Source organism: Capsicum annuum, chromosome 12 (genome assembly GCF_002878395.1).
Source record: "Capsicum annuum cultivar UCD-10X-F1 chromosome 12, UCD10Xv1.1, whole genome shotgun sequence".
In the NCBI taxonomy this organism is placed as follows: Eukaryota; Viridiplantae; Streptophyta; class Magnoliopsida; order Solanales; family Solanaceae; genus Capsicum; species Capsicum annuum.
Genome location: NC_061122.1, coordinates 9615446 through 9632416, shown reverse-complemented (window position 1 = coordinate 9632416; position 16971 = coordinate 9615446). Strand labels below are relative to the sequence as shown.

At 35.5% G+C, this 16971-nt stretch overlaps 2 protein-coding genes across 4 annotated transcripts; both read left to right on the top strand.

The window, feature by feature from the left end:
- Window positions 1-1126: 1126 nt before the first annotated feature.
- On the top strand, window positions 1127-7379 carry LOC107850629 (amino acid transporter AVT1C). 2 transcript variants are annotated; one of them, XM_016695296.2, is made up of 12 exons: window positions 1127-1381; window positions 1992-2227; window positions 3602-3921; window positions 4027-4241; window positions 4500-4523; window positions 4635-4815; window positions 5288-5507; window positions 5646-5781; window positions 5865-6030; window positions 6167-6210; window positions 6306-6368; window positions 6956-7379. In XM_016695296.2, the coding sequence occupies exons 2-12, from the start codon at window positions 2022-2024 to the stop codon at window positions 7046-7048; spliced, it is 1668 nt and encodes a 555-aa protein (XP_016550782.2). In that variant the 5' UTR covers window positions 1127-1381; window positions 1992-2021; the 3' UTR covers window positions 7049-7379. The 2 variants fall into 2 exon arrangements, with proteins under 2 accessions (XP_016550782.2, XP_016550783.2); XM_016695297.2 differs by having other exon boundaries at window positions 1131-1601.
- Window positions 7380-9478: 2099 nt separating this feature from the next.
- Window positions 9479-15692, top strand: LOC107851568 (thioredoxin-like 3-2, chloroplastic). Of its 2 annotated transcripts, none has more exons than XM_016696633.2 (5): window positions 9479-9991; window positions 12074-12148; window positions 12890-12956; window positions 14403-14420; window positions 14538-14830. In XM_016696633.2, the coding sequence occupies exons 1-5, from the start codon at window positions 9693-9695 to the stop codon at window positions 14640-14642; spliced, it is 564 nt and encodes a 187-aa protein (XP_016552119.2). In that variant the 5' UTR covers window positions 9479-9692; the 3' UTR covers window positions 14643-14830. The 2 variants fall into 2 exon arrangements, with proteins under 2 accessions (XP_016552119.2, XP_047256676.1); XM_047400720.1 differs by lacking the exon at window positions 14538-14830 and adding an exon at window positions 15360-15692 and having other exon boundaries at window positions 9615-9991.
- Window positions 15693-16971: the final 1279 nt, after the last annotated feature.

Genomic DNA, 16971 nt, shown 5'->3' with positions numbered 1-16971 from the left:
ACAGCTCAAAGGTCTCATTTTAGGTTTTCATTATTTTTTACTTTACTTCATAATTCAACTTGTGTTTGTCATTCTCCCTCTTATATATAAAGAATAAAATAAAGGGCAGTTGCATTGACTACTATTGATTTAAATTTGAAAAATTACAAATCACATAAAATCATAGCTGTAAAATTGTTTCTTATTTCCCACTAGATTCAACTTGCGTTAAGATATAACCACTTGAGGTATGTTTAAAGTAGAAAGAAGAAAAGAAAAAGAACCCACATATATTTAATACTAATTTATCTATGTGTGTACACTTACTAATAGAGTATAATGATAGGAAGTAAAATTCAAAAATATTTTTCTGAAAAATATTTAATTTCTTGTGTTTGATATATATTCCCTATTATCTATTATGAGAGGTGAGGATGGGTCTACATGGATGTGACTTACGAGTAAACATGAGGTGTGTTCAAGGATCGGAAAAACACAATATATGAGGCCATTGTATCGAACACACCCCACATGTAAAACTTTGTCATATTAGAGTCAGACCGGATATTTCAATAGCCATGAGCTATGAATAAAAATTCGAAATCACAATTTTAAAATTTAAATCATGCTTTTTAGAAAATATGATATTTAAAGTTATGATCTAAGTTACATGTCTAAACACTAATTTGATATCATAATTTTATGTCACATACCTAAAAGCCTACTTTATTTGGTAATATTTGACAGAGACCAGTTAGAACTAGTAGTTGTACCATTACCAACATATGATGTGGTAGAATGCTTGAATTCCATGTTGGAGTTTTGGATATGAAAAAACTTCATCCATCTCTAGAAATAGGCGGAACCAAGATTTGCGCTATAAGGAGTTCAAAAATATGAACAACTAAACACACACGAAATTGAACATCGTCCAAACATCTATTATATAACATTAAAATTAATTTTAACCACATGTAAACAACGTAATTTTCTATTAATTCAGATGATGCTTAACTTGGTCTCCTATCCATACAATACGCAAATTCCAATTAATCAAGACCCTTTAGTAAAACCAAATATTGAAGTAGTAGTTGTTGTTATCCCAAAGTTAATAACATGAAAGGAACCAATCTTGGTCATATGCCAGAGTCATGAAAATAAGTACTATAAGTGGTCCATCTATACTTTGTGTCATCATTTTCAACATATTATATGTACATTACTCATAAAAATATTACTGTTCTACTTTAACAATCAAGAATTACCATATCATATCACAGCACAGCAATAATTTGCCTTCTATATTTTCTTAATATATACTTTCAAGAATATCTCTGTTCATTCCTGAAAACTTTTTTGATCAAGAATAACAAACACCCTTTTGAGATTCATAGCTGATAAAGTAAGATTTTATTTTCTTTAAATAATTATGGAAACTTTGTATATATATATATTCTTCATATATAGAAACTACTTTATTTTATATATACATAATAGTAAATTTGTCTTTGGAAAGTTGAAATTCTACCCCCATAATTTCAGGGATATACTGTTTTTTGTTTCTCTTTTACTTTTGGTTTGTTACGGAAAATTTTAGTAGTTCAGTTGGTTCGTAGGTGAAGGTTGGATTCCGCACCTAGATTCTGATTTGAACTGTATCTTATCTTTCTTTTATAATCTTTATTTTTGAATGAAAAAGATTCTTGCTTTTTCAAACTTTGGACTTTCTTTTTTTTTTATGTGGTGCCACTAATTTACGTGTATAATTCTTGTTTTGCATCTTATTTGTGCAGTAGTATAATTTTTCGACGAAGGAAGGGGTTTAATATGCATGTATCTTCATATCTAACCAAGACATTTTGCTTGAAAAGATTTAAAAATACCACCAAATTTTGTTGATGATTTGTTAGTAGTTTCCATTTAGAGTTTTGATTGTATAGTCTTTAATGGAGAAAATGAATCTCTAAGGAGATAATTTTGTGTTAAGGGGTTGAGGAATTTGTGTTATGCAGAGTTTTTGAAGGTTTAAAGAGAGACAGAAGATGAAGAATTCTGTCTCTGAACACAGTTTCTATATCGAGAGCGACGAAGAGGATGATCATCAAGAGAAGCAATTGGATAAATCTGAAAATGGAGATGGGAATGAATCTGATACTTCAAATTACTCTAATGATGAGGATGATAATCATGATAATCGGCTCGAGAGCAAACCTAGCTCCTTCAACCCTGCTTGGCCTCAGAGTTATAGGTATTCACAAGATTTCCTTTTGGATCATTTCAATGTCTTGAGTTGGAATAGATGTTTGAATCATTTGGCTTTTTGAGTTTTTTTTCCTTTTCTGGTAGCATAATGAGGTTTAAATTCTAATCCCTCCGTTTCAGTTTGTTTGTTTGGTCTTGACTACACGGAGTTTAAGAAAGTAAAGAAGAAGTTTTAATCTTGTGATGTTAGACTAAAGATATGTAGAGTGTACCAAATTCCCTTTAATCTTGAAGTCTTAAACATGCCACGTGGAAAGTTAGAATGAAAGAGTTGTGAAAGAAGGGAAAGAGGCATTCTTCTAAACGGACTAAACAGGAAAGTAAGACAAAAAAATTGAAACGGAAGTAGAAGTACCGTTTATCTTGTGTCGTAGTATTCTTAAGTGAGCTGAAATGGAGCAACATGGTCAGTGAAGATTCTTATAGTCGATTGAAACTTGCTTGATTTGAGTTGTTGTCGTTGTTGTTGTTTGGTAGCATAATGAGGTTTCTCTGTTCATTGAATGATACTTTTTCCATTATGAACTGTGTCGAAAGATGAATCGTTTGGCATAAACTCACGTGTGCCATCGTAGTTCCAGTTCTTGAATGAGTACTAGTTACATCCACTTTTCACCTGGTTCCTGCTTTCATATAAGGTAAGGTGATTTTCAGCTTTGGGATGGGTGATATCTTTCAGCTCCGTTAAGCGAATGTTAAATTTTTGTGATATGTTCCATCCATTGTCATCTAGTCTCAAATTTTCAGTAAAATACATGAACTGATTTGTGATCTTAACCATTATAATTCTGGTTTTGTACTCCGTACCATTTATCCATGATGAATTAAACATCGCCACAGAAATTGTTGGATTTGATATTCAACTGTAATGTGGCTTAAGAGTTACTGGCCTTATGTCAGAAGCATTCTTAGTTAAAGAGTTTCAAGTTCAAAAAGTTTAAATGGTCACCGTATTACTCATCAATGGTCTTCAACCAAGACATGGTTTTGGTGCTGATGATCGTGTCTCTGATGAAAGCAACCAGTAGAGGTTGTCGAAATGGGAAGGAGACGGGTGTGTATAATTTGGTATGGCTGAAACCTGATAGTTCCTATCACTGGCGTTCACGTGGAAATTACTGAAAGATAAAACCTAATGTGTCACTTTATTATGCTGGATTTTCCTCCACAAGATATTCAATATGATTCCTGATGCACGTTAAAGTTGCTTTGCGCGTTGTTCCATGGTTAACAAGCAGTCAATCATTAGCTGTGATCTCTACTGAAGATGGAAAACTTTTCTCCAGAGTGCTTCTTATCTCTACGGAGTTTCATCTAGTTTGCAGTGTCTCCTCTAATCTTTGTGAAACACTTCTTGTAGGCAATCTATGGACATATACAGTAGTGTGCCCTCACCAAATCTTACCTTCCTGGGGACACCTTCATTAACACGTTTAGGCAGCTCGTTCCTTTCCTCATCGCTCACAAGGAGACACACTCCTGAAGTGTTGCCCTCTCTTCATAAGCCTCTCATACCGCAAGCAGAAGAGGACCGAGCATCACAACGGCATAGCTCTCATACTTTGCTGCCTCCTCTTCCATCAAGGAGATCTGCGATTAAGAAATTTCCTGATGAGAAATCGGTTGCACATGAATTCACAGTTTCCCGTCAAAGTTCCTATGGCCAAGGGGTCCTAAACGGTTAGTTCGATGAACACAGTCTCATGTAATCGATAGTACAGATAGTACATTGAAGGTTTGTGAGCAACATATGTTTTACACATGCCTCGTTTTGTTTTTATTCAGGTATTAACGTTCTATGTGGTGTAGGAATCCTTTCTACACCTTACGCTGTGAAGGAAGGTGGATGGGCAGGGCTTTCTATATTATTCATCTTCGGTGTGCTTTCTTACTATACTGGCATTCTCCTGAGATACTGCTTAGACAGCCAACCAGGGCTTGAGACTTATCCGGATATTGGCCAGGCAGCTTTCGGTACAGTGGGAAGAATTATCATATCAGTATGGTCTATTGACTTTCAGTTGTCCTTGCACTTCAACTATAGTAACTCTCAAATAAGATTGTGTAATGCGCTTGATAACGGGGATATAAAGATGATAAACAAAAACCCGTATTTTCATATTTTTGTCCAATCATCTCATTCGATACATAATTAATGTTTAGACTAGCTACATATTTGACAGTTTAAGCATAAGTATACAAGAATCACCGCTTCCTGATGCTGATTCTTTTCTTCTTCTATGTATTTGTGGATGCAGATAATTTTATACGTGGAGTTATATGTAAGTTTTATGTTGCCTACACGTTGTCCATAATGTCATTCGTCTTATTAATTTCTAACATTGTGCCTCATCCTGATAATATGCTTCATTCCTGTTGTTCTTCACTTGCAGTCCTGTTGTGTTGAATACATAATTTTGGAGGGAGATAACCTGTCGGCTTTATTTCCAAATGCACATCTAAATTTGGGAGGGTACCAAATAGATGCACGGCATCTCTTTGCTTTGTTAACCACACTAGCTGTTCTTCCTACTGTTTGGCTGCGTGACCTCACTGTTCTTAGTTACATCTCAGGTAAGTGTCTAACTTCCTACAGCATAAAGTTTACATCTATAGCTACATCTTTTGCATGAAATTTTCATTTCTTGTAGTCTTATATAACCGCTAATATCTTGTTTTATATACCAACTAAGAGATTTTTTAGTTCTCATTCTTGGATAAAGGGGAGAAAACGATAATTTACTGCTATGATCTGGCATGCTACATCTTTGCTGGATATTATCAAAATTGATTTGCTTTATCACCGTAGAAGCCACTAGCAAAATAAAGCTATTAAGTGAGGTTCTGTCAGTTTTCCGTAGACATCTCTTCTTCGTTATAAGATTATCCAGGGATCAGCACTCTCGGAGATTTAACTTCTCTCTTTGAGATGAAATAATTGTCTAGTTCTTATAAGCTTCCCTTCGGATGGTTCTAAAGTTTTGGTGTTTTCGTGTTTCAACTGTTGGACGATGAGAATTCTAAATTGGATGCCTATAATTTTCAGCTGGAGGAGTTATTGCTTCTGTGATGGTTGTCATTTGCTTGTACTGGCTTGGCTTAGTGGATCACGTTGGCACTCAAAGCAAAGAAACCGTACTGAACCTTTCTAGTCTTCCTGTTGCTATTGGACTTTACGGATATTGTTACTCCGGCCATGCAGTGTTTCCCAATATATATACGTCACTGGAGAAACGTAGTCAATTCCCTGCTGTCCTTTTTACCAGGTACTCATCTTACAACATCATTTGGTCAAAACAACGCCAAGGTTGTTTGTCCTTGGATGATGAATCCTGCTTTTCGAGAAAGTACTTATTGTGTTGTCCTGCATCCTTATTGTGAATGTGGATATAATTTGGATGCAGTTTTGTTATTGTGACTGTGTTGTATGCGGGAGCAGCTGTCATGGGATATATGATGTTTGGGGACTCAGCAGAATCCCAGTTTACTCTAAACTTGCCAACAGATTTAGTTGCCTCCAAGATTGCTTTTTGGACCACAGTAAGTGAAACCTGATCGCTTGAGTTTTCTCGTTAATACAGCAACTTGAACGTGTGATAACAAATCGTCATCTTCTTTTGCAGATCGTTAATCCATTCACAAAATATGCATTGACCATGGCGCCTGTAGCTATGAGTTTGGAGGAGTTGATACCATCGAACCATGCCAAATCTTACATGTACAGTATCCTCATTAGAACAGCACTTGTGATGTCCACATTACTCGTGGCTCTGAAAATTCCCTTTTTCGGTAAGTTAAGCTGCTATGTTGTACTTATCCATATTGTGTCTGAACATTGTGTACTTGATCCCCTTAACGCGTTTGGAACAACTTTGTCCTCAAAAAAAGAAATTGGTATCAAACTTATCTACTGATTGTCCTGCAGGATTTGTGATGGCGTTGATCGGATCATTATTTACGATGCTAGTTGTGAGTCCTTTTTACCAGTTTGTTAGTTAGGTTCTGTTTTCCATTTTTGTATTTATAGAATTGTACTAATATATGATACTTCTCTTATATTTCAGACATTGATTCTACCTTGTGCTTGCTTCTTGAGAATTTTGAAGGGAAAAACAAGCCCCATTCAGGTATAAGAGAAGTTTCTCTTTTATGAGGTTGCATAATGTTATCCCAACCATTTTCTGTTTCAATTTTTAGGTTATGTGGAAAAAATAATGTGAATTATCAAGTTTTAGACAAAACTAAATCGAGGGTCTACCTGTGAAGTAGGGGTAAGGTCTGCCTACACTCTACCCTCCCCAGATGCCACCGTGCATGTTGTAGTTGTAGTGAAAACCAAATCGACTCATCAACTTATGTAGTTGAATTAAGTAGCCACAGCTCTCAAAACTTTCGCTTCTTTGTTAACCTAAGTACACCGATGATGAGACTTCATTTGTGCTACGGAAAATCCAAAATCTAGTCAGTGGATTCAAGATGAATGTGATCTTCATTATATGTATATACACATTCCGAAACCTTTTGTCAGTGGCAGAGCCTCGATTTTCACTAAGGGGTTCAAAATATGAAGAAATAAACACATACACGAAGAAGCCAAATGGGATTCAACATCTACTATATATACATAAAAATAATTTTAACCATGTATAAATAGTGTAGTTTTTCGCTGATCTGAACCCGCCCTAAATCTTGTCTTTTTTAAAAAAAAATGCAGGTATCAGCATGTATACTTATTATCATAGTAGGCAGCATATCAGCAGTTTTTGGGACCTACTCAGCTCTCTCCAAAATCATTCACAGTTTATGAGTTCAAAAATTTAGCAATACAAACAATGGCCATGCAGATGTTTTCAAGTCTAAAGATTTTATGCAGATCATTTTTTATCTTTGATGGTCAAGGGTCCAAGTCGTGGAAATAGCCTCTTGCATAAATGTGTATAAGGCTGTGTACAACTCTTGTGGTTCAGCCCTTCCTCAGACCCCACGCATAGTGGGAATTTTAATGCACCGGGCTGCCCATTTTTTTTATCTTTGATCCTTTGTTGTCTTTTTGAGAAGAAACTTTATGTCATTTGATTGCATTTTACTCAAAGCATAATGGCTATATACAGAGAGAGAATATGTTTCTTTGCACCAAAGATTGCTTCATTTTCTTTTCTTACATACTAATTCAATCTTGGGGTTTTAGAATTATTTCTTGTTGTGGTTTCATCGAAAATTGATCGAGATAATATATATATCTTGGAGTAACTGGTAAAGTTGTTGTCATGTGACCTGAATGTCATGAGTATAAGCCTTGGAAACAAGCTCTATGCAAGGTAAGATTGCGTACAATACACCATTATGGTGGGGCCCTTCCTCGGACTCTGCGTATAGCGGGAACTTTAGTGTGCCAGACTGTCCTTTTTACTGCTTATAACGAATTCAATGGCAAACACCTCGATATGCAGGATATTGATCTCGTGCACGTACTAACACCTTAGTTTTTATACCTTGTACGCATTAAAAGAGCCTTGTTCGCGATTTACGCTTTAGAATTGTCCAACCTCTGAATCCCAGGGATCGTTTGGTGTGAGGTATAAGTAATCCAAGGGATAAGTTATCCCGGGATAAAATAAAAAATCACTTAAATCCCTTGTTTGATTGGAGGGATTAAGCCGTGGTGAGATAACTTATCCCACCATTTTTCCCATTGTGATGGGATAACTTATCCCAACCAAACGAAACTTCTTCTCAATATGGTATAGGAAAAAGGCTCAAAAATATCTTTCGTTTACTAGTTAAGTTTGTCCTAGTTATACTATAGGGTAAAATATGCCCTATAGTATGTTACGTACATGATACATCTATATTGCTTAAACTCTTCAACAGACAGATGAGTGTCAGATCCTCCATAAGTAGTACAGTTTTTGAGGACTATTAGCATTATGACGCCAGTATAGCAGTTCACAATCTGCAAACCTATATTTCTGTATGGCAATATAAGTCGAAGGATCTTTTATAGTTAACAATACAGTCCAAGATTCTTCGACACCAGTACTATTGCAACATTCATGAATTTTATAAGATTGCAACATTCATGAATTTTAAGGATCTTATAGTCACCGCTTGTCGAGTCATAAATCTATCCCATTCTAAAAAGAACTTTCTCCGTTGGTTGTTGCGATGGCTTGGCTATTTACCATCATTAAGCTCGATAACCACCAAGCCATCGCAACAACAATGGACGATGCATAGCCATGGTACAAAGTTTCACTATACGCAGAATCTGAAAGGATGGAATAAAGGATTCAAATTTTGAATAAGTAAAATTTAAGAAAATACAATGAATGGATGGTGCACGCCTGCATGGTGAATGCAAGCAAATATAATAAATTGAAGTTTCAATGTATTGATAATCTTTTAAACTCGTCGATAAATTTTATTTTTGACGTTAAAATTATGTTCATGTTTCAAGTAAGCATCTAAACAGATGGTAAAGTATTTTGATTAGATATTTTCAACTCATATTATACGTGTATTCTCAAACGTATAAATATATTATCTTTTTAAATTATACACATCAATATCATGTGACGATTACTTTTTATAAAACGATAATTATTTTTTTAGTATAGTTTTTTTTTTTAGCTAAAATGGGTTAAATGGGATGGAGTGGCATGTTTTTTGCCGTGTATGCCTATCAATCCTCAACGTTGCACTCTTCACCCCTTCTTCATGGCTAAACCTCATCTATATTTTATGTTTCTAAAAAAAAATCTTTGATTTTCATGACCAAACACCAATCTTTAAATATCAAATCTTCGATGCTACTCAATTTCGAAAATTGTTAAATATACTCTTATACTATTAAAATAGTTTAACTAAACCTTTTGTTATACTTTTAGTCAAAATATACTTCTTCCATTATACTTTCAATTCAAATATAGTTCTTCAATTATACTTTGATATAAATTTATCCTTACGTTTAATTAGCTGCCAAAACAAACTCCCTAACGTCACACCTAAAATCTGAAGAAATCACTTGAGAACTAACTGCATACCTGAAGTTAGCTTGTGTGCGCATAGCCTTATCTTATATTTGAATACTTCCTTTAGGCGGCTAGAAAGACAAGTTTATATCAAAATATTATTAAAAAGATAAAATTTAAACCGAAAATATAACGAAATAATGTATTTAGATCGAAAACACAATAGTAATACTTATATTTAAACTACGAATGAGAGCCTTAAAATGGCCTATAAGGTTACCATTATGTGATCAGATGATTACGAATCTAAGCCGTGAAAATAGATCCTTATAATCCATCCCTGCCCGACCCCACCCCCACCCCCACTTCCTTACTCAAATTTTCTCTATGCTTGTCACTTGACAATCCTCAATATAAAAGCCTCAACAATTTTCTCCTCTTCTTCCCTTTCTACCCACCCCATAGCAAAAAAAAAAGAGAATGTCTAGCTCTACACAATTTTCTCCAGTTATTCAACAATTACACTCAAGAAAATCAACCCCATATTCGATTTCAATCCTCAAAGTTCCAAGATTGCTACTTTTACCCCCAATTTCTTTAAATTGTTCAAGAATTCATTTGAACTTTAAGGTAAAAGCTCAAGTTTTGGAAAATCACCATGAAGGTGGAATTGATGATTCACCTGCTTCAGTTGAGTTACAACCCATTTCTGGTGAATCACAGTTTGATAGGATCATTGCTGATGCACAACAGGTTGATGAATCTGTTGTAATTCTATGGTGAGTTGTTGGTTCTGTTTGTTATCAAGAATGTCTTTTTTTATTGTTGGAATATGTTAAAGAATCAAATGGGTCATCTACAAATTGTCTATAGAGAAAAGGGGATTTTGTTTTATAACCGTGGTGTCCAGGCTAGCTTTTATGCATGATCGTGAAACCTCATGGTGCTCAACCCACGTCATCGACCACTAGCCACGCCTTACTTGTAATCCTATGGTGTGTTTGTTCCTATTTGCCATCAAGAATGTTTTTTTCTTGTTGTAATATTGATGCACAATCGATGCACAACTGATGTAGAGAGGTAGTTAATCCAGGAATTAATCGAGGAAGATGGTTAACTAACTCAGGAATTCAAGAGTTTAGTTAAAAGAAGAGAGAATTTAAGAGTAAAGAAGAAGTTTATTAGCAATCAACACACTTTTACAATGATTGAGAACATCTATTTATACTACTTCAGCTGACTCAACTAATAGGCAAAATAATAACTAGAGATTCCTAACTAACTTCGATGAAACAGTGCATATAACTGTTTTCCGAAATAAACAGTAATACAGGACATTTAGTAAACGGTGTTTTTGACTAACTTTTGAATTACACTAACAACTAGTTCCCTCTTTTAAGCTAATAAGAGGAATCTTCTCTTGAACTCTTGCATCAAACATATTAAAGAATCAAAAGGGTCATCTTTAAATTGGATATAGAGAAAAGGGGTTTACAAAGTTCTCTTCTTTTTGTAATTCTATGGTGTGTTTGTTCCTAGTTGCTATTAAGAATGTCTTTTTCTTGTTGGAATTTATTAAAGAATCAAAGGGTCATCTTCAAATTGGATATACAGAAAAGGGGTTTACAAAGCTCTCTTCTTTCTTTCTCTTTTGGCTGGTTTACAAAGGGTTTATGCTGAGATGGATGTGTGAGACAAGGTAGGAGTCGAGGGAATGCAAGATGCAAAAACCGATATTGAGATGGTTCCTGACATGTGAAGAGGAGATGTTTGGATGCCTTAGTGCGTAGGTGTGACAGGTTGGCTATGGATGGTTGCATTAGAGGTAGGTTGAAGAAATATTGGTGAGAGGTGATTAGATAGAACATGACGCCGATTCAGTTGATCGAGGATATGATCTTAAATAGGAGGTTATGAAGAATATGGATTAGGGTTGAGAACTAGTTAGATAGTTGAGAGTTGTCTCACTTTTGTCCTTCATATTAGTTGTCTTAGTATTACTCTGAGAATTTCTTGTTATTCCATTTCTGCTACTAGTTAGTGTTTCTTGCACTTTGACTATCATATGATTTTGTTATATCCCCAGGTAAGGTCTAAGGTCTAAGGTCTGTTTTACATACTACCCTTCCCCGACCCCACTTGTGGGGGACTACACTGGGTATGTAGTTGTTTGTTGTTTCTGTACCAAAGCATCAAATGGGGTTCCTTACTCATAGTGGTTTTCTTTTTTATGCTTCATGCTAGTTAATTTTGGGTTTGATGTAATTTTAATTTAGAAGGGGAGTCTTGGCATAACTGTTAAAGTTTTGTTGCCATTGGACAAGGTGGTTACAAGTTCAAGCCATGGAAACACTCTCTCGCAGGGTAAGGCTGTACAATAGACCCTTGTGGTCCGCCCTTCCCCAGACCCGCTTTTATGCAATTTTAATTTGGGCTGGTACTGTGGAAATAACGTCTTTATTTTGTTATGATTTAGTTTTATGCCATCTTATATAGATAAAACAATGGTTAAGGTTGGTTTTTTGGCTAAGTGATTCAGTTAGATTTCTGAAAATGTGAAACAGATAACTCATTAAAAAGTAGTATATGCAAATTCAAAAGTCTCTTGTAATGTTCAAATTTAATGCCAATGTTCATTGCTAGGAAGTGGTTTGATTTGTAATGACTTTGATCTAATTGCTCATACGTTAAACATTTAATTTAATTGGATGAATGATCTTGTTTCCTAGTGGCTCATTTTCCCATGACCAAATAGGTAGAGGTTGAAGTTCTTTAGGATATCTTGTGAATGAGCTTATGGGATGAAATGGGTTGTTGTAATTTGGCATTTAGTTGACGTGTAGAGCTCTTTGAATCTGCAGGATGGCAAACTGGTGCCGCAAATGCATATACTTGAAACCAAAATTGGAAAAATTGGCTGCTGACTACTTTCCAAGGTTGTGCTCTCTTTCATTTCCCTTCAGCTATAGCATGTTTTAATTAAAAAAGGCTTTATCTAGGCCTAAAATGTCTACTTTCTTTGCACTTCTGTTGATTCCTATAGGATTTGCGAACAGCGTTTGTGCTACTCTTCAAACTTTTCCCTGATCAATTTCCGCACTACTCTTCAAATTTTTCTCTAACTGTCGGAGATATTTCAAACTTTGGATTCTTAAGACATATACTAGTTTAGAGACTATGAATAACTCACGTTTGCTACTTCTGTTAAAAAGTTTTAAGAAGGGTTAGGTACTCTGAATTTTCTTTCTCTTTTAGCTCTTTTATTACTTCCTGAACGAAGCAATAATAGATTGGTGAACAGTTCTTAATATGGGAAAAGATAGTGCAGGGGCTCTATGATAACTGATGGTCACTCAACTAATAGTTATTATCTCAAAAGGTCACCCCTTCTTCTTGATTCCAATTACTTTTAGCAAAGAAAGTGACTTTCTAAGATAATAGTATTTGCTGAGTGACTATCTGAGGAGTCAACTCTAGGATGGTCGCTGTTACTCCTGAAAGTTGATTTCAAGAATCAATTTTAAGTTAAGGCAGTAACTGCTCATGCTTATCTGCGTATTTGCAGCAGGAAGTTGCTTGCATGTACTTAGGAACGCATTGTGCATCAATTTTGAGCGTGAAGAGTTTTGGTTGAATTTAGGTACTGATCCAGATCTTTTGCTATCTTGATTTCCCAGAACACGCTTTTACTCTGTTGATGTCAATAATGTTCCACACAAGCTTGTGGTTCGCGCTGGAGTAACTGTAAGGGTTTCTTCTCCCCATGTCTTCCATATGTTTAATGTCTCTTTGCTATGTGATTATGATCTGCTAAACTTGTAAAACTTATAAAGTTAACTCAAGCACTCGAGGTTATTGTAACACCATCCTTGCAGCATTCTCTTACGATAACATAAAACTTTCTATTTCCTTTCCAGACTTGACAATGATTTGTCTTGAGCTCGGGGTCTATCGGAAACCACCTCTCTATCTCACCTCGGAGGTAGTGGTATGGGTTGCGTACACTTACCCTCCCCAGACCCCACTTTGTGTTAATATACTGGGTATGTTGTTGTTGTTGTTGTACTTGAAAATGATAGGCAAACCGATCCGATTGTAATTTTTCTTTAAGTTACAGTAGCATCAGACCAGATGTCATGCACTTCAATTAATCCAACGAGTACCTGCTACCTTCCACCAAAAGGTATCAGGTAGCATCTGTCACTAAGGCAGTGTTGTTACTTCAACTCATCAACTGCTGAGCCACTCTTCTGGGGTCCAATCTACTTTTGCTTGAGTTTTAGATACGGAAGCTGGATGTAATTTCTTGGCACAAAGTCCAGCCCCTTGTAGATTCTTTCCTGATGCATTGTATGTATCCAATCAGTTCATTCTCTGTCATGTCGGATATCTAGCCTGATATTCTTTTTTGAAAGTAGATAAAAATTACAGTATTATTGCATGTGAGGTACATATCAGTGAATTGGTAGCATAATAAATGTATGCAGACAATGACTAGAGAATCATAATTAGGATGATGGGGCGTGGTTTGCCTCTGAAAGTTGAAGAAGTGTGTTTAGAAAATGTCGGACATGTGGCACCAAGGGAGTGGCTTAGTGGTCAATGAAGTGAGTTAAGAATCATGAGGTCTCACGTTCACAAAAACACTAGGTGATTTTTTATCATCTGTCCTAGTCTTGGTGGACAGAGTTACCTAGCACGTGTTGTTGGTGGGAGGTGATAGGTATTTTGTGGAATTAGTCGACGTGCGGCAAGCTGGCCCGAACTCCACGGTTATCAAAAATAAAATGTTGGACATGCACATGATTTCTTAAGTTAAAATTTAAGGGGAAGATAGCTTTACCCCTTGGTTGTTTAACTAGGTCTTTTATTTTCGGGACATCTGGCAGGGCGAAGAGATGATTTCGCTCAAGAATAAACATAAACTTCATATGTACAGCTAGCATGCAGCAGTCATAAGATGCACAAGTCCTTTACTTGCTAAAGTACACGTCGCTACTTGAAACACTCTTTTTTCAAATAAAACCCCCCTTTTTTTTCCCATTCGTAGAAAGTTGCATTGTTGTATCATTGGAGTTATTTGATTATTTAAGGGCGATGTTGTGGTTTGAATTTATTCGTATACATTTAATGATGTTAAATTCTACCTTTTTCATGTACCAAATATGTGTGGTGACGGAACCTAAACAGAAAATGCCAACCGTACAGGTAACAAACACTATCTATTTAGCTTCTCACAGATAATTTTGCTCTTATATGGTATTAGCTTCTATTTCTTTTACCCTTTTCATGGTCGAACATAGTGTAAATGTGATTTATCTGCAGTTATGGAGGGATGGGAAGAAACAGGCGGAAGTAATTGGCGGCAACAAAGCGTATTTAGTCGTTAGTGAGGTCCGCGATATGATTGAAAATGAAGATAATTTGTGACTTTAGATGCCTGCCATTCAAGAACTTTTACTTTAGATGTACTTTTGAAAGGGTAACAATACACAGAGATTGACTTTGTTTTTTTTTCTCACATTCAAAGAGGAAGGTGTTTATTATGTCTTCTCCTGTATACTTTTGAAAGGATATATGAAGTTGGTCTGGTGCAATAGTCCAATATTATATTTCAACCTTTTCTGTATATTGTTTCTTTTCTTCATTGAAGAGCATGACTTCTTCATTGTATTTCCTTGTCATACTGTTGGGTAGAGGGTCCATCCGAAACAGTCTCTCTACCTTCACAAGATAGGGGTAAGTACACACTATAAAACAGGGAAAGTTGTTTGATATTTATTACTGATGAATTTTTACTTAATACGTTTAACCTTCTAGTATCTAATATTTAGTGGACACGATTAATCTTTGATTCGTGCCAGGTAGGTCCAGGAGAGGGGGGGGGGGGGGGGGGGGGGGAAGGGGGAATTTCATAAGTAGCGGTCTCTCTACCTTCACAAGATAGGGGTAAGTACACACTATCTTCCCTAAACCTTGTTTATGGGATTACATTGGGTACGTTGTTGTAATTATCGTTTGAGCATCGACTTTGGATTTTGATTATAAATTGGGAACATTGTTTGACATTTATAACTGATGAAAGTTTTAATTTATACGTTTAAACTTCTAGTATAGTGGACTCGATTAATCTTCGATTCATGCCAGGTAGGTCCAACAAAAGGGAAGGGGGAATTTCATAAGTAGCGTTATTAGGCGCTCGTTTTTGCAAAATATAGCGAGATTTTTTTTTCGATGAGTGTGTGGGCAACTGTATGTGTTTTCAAAGCACAAGTTGGATGTATGTATATGTACCTGAAGACATCGATGGTATGTGTGGTTAACCGTATTCAATGTATGGGTTTTTCAAATTGTATGCACACAACATTGGTTAACTGTATTGGGCCAAGTGCCAACGGTATGTAATGACATGTAAAGTTTTATGTTGTACTCCATGTACGACGATCTTCAGCAAAACAACGTCGATTTTATAGTGACCAATTGCCGATGAACTTCGGCGACGACAAGCGACTGAGGCTGTGTTTGGCAGTGACAGTTAGGGTTTGCATATACACAAATATGTGTATATATTATCAAATTGTATAATTTTGCTATGTAATTATGTAAAAGTACCGCGATAAAGAGTAAAAGGGAATAGAATTTAGCTACCACAAGTAATTTTCCATAAAAACAGAATTCTTTTTGTATTTTCGTTCTTAGATTCACAATAAATCTCTAGATTTTGCCAAGCGCGTAGATTTAATATATTTTTTGTTATGTGTATGGATATAATGTATTTCACTATGAAGCAGAATATATTATATATAAGCGCGTTACAATAGTGAAATATATTGTATCTGCTTATATATGATATCTCCATAGTGGAATACATTGTATCCACACACATAACAAAAAAAAAACATTAAATCTACGCGCTATTATCAAAAAATATATTGAATCCATGCGTATTCGATCTTTATCTAACTGTATTAGTACAGAAAAAAATGCTTTGACAGTTCATGTGAAAAAATCTCTCACTTAATAACCATCAGGACAATAAAAACCCGACCTGATCCAAGGGGCAAAAGTAATAAATGGATAAATCAATCAACAACCTTTATTGCAATCGTTTGAAGCTGCATAAGATGCAGAAACTTAGAATTGTATAAGACATTTGAATACACAAAACAAGGAAAAAAATGAGAAACACATACACTTACCTATTTGACAATTTTGTATATTAACTTGGTTAAGGTGAAGACAAGATATGACTGAGCACCAATAATAGCTCGATAGTCATTCTCGAACTTTGCATTGTCAGAGAAACCATCGGTCAGGTTCACTCTCGACCAGGTTATAAAATGCAATCCTGAATCTGTAACATTAAAAAGGAGTTTAGTCTGATTGTCTAGATCAATCAAAATTTATGGTAACAGGAAATAAATCACTTAAGTGACCTCGAATATGATTTAGTAGACTTGGCAACATTTGAGACTCTCCATCTAAGTTAAATATGATCATTGAAGAATACAAGGTTGTTGATCGAGTTACCCATTTATTACTTTTGCCTCTTGAGTCGAGTCGAGTTGAGTTTAAGAATTGGGTTGATGGTTATTAAGTGAAGGATTTTTCACGTGGACGCTTCAAGTGACGTTTTTTGTCCATGCGACATGCTTAGTGTTTAATCATTAGAGAGAGGGTAATTTTACGCGAAAAATTTAACGAAGAAATATTTTTAAGCCAAAAACTAAGGCGAAATGGTCTCGTGGATCCTTGTATT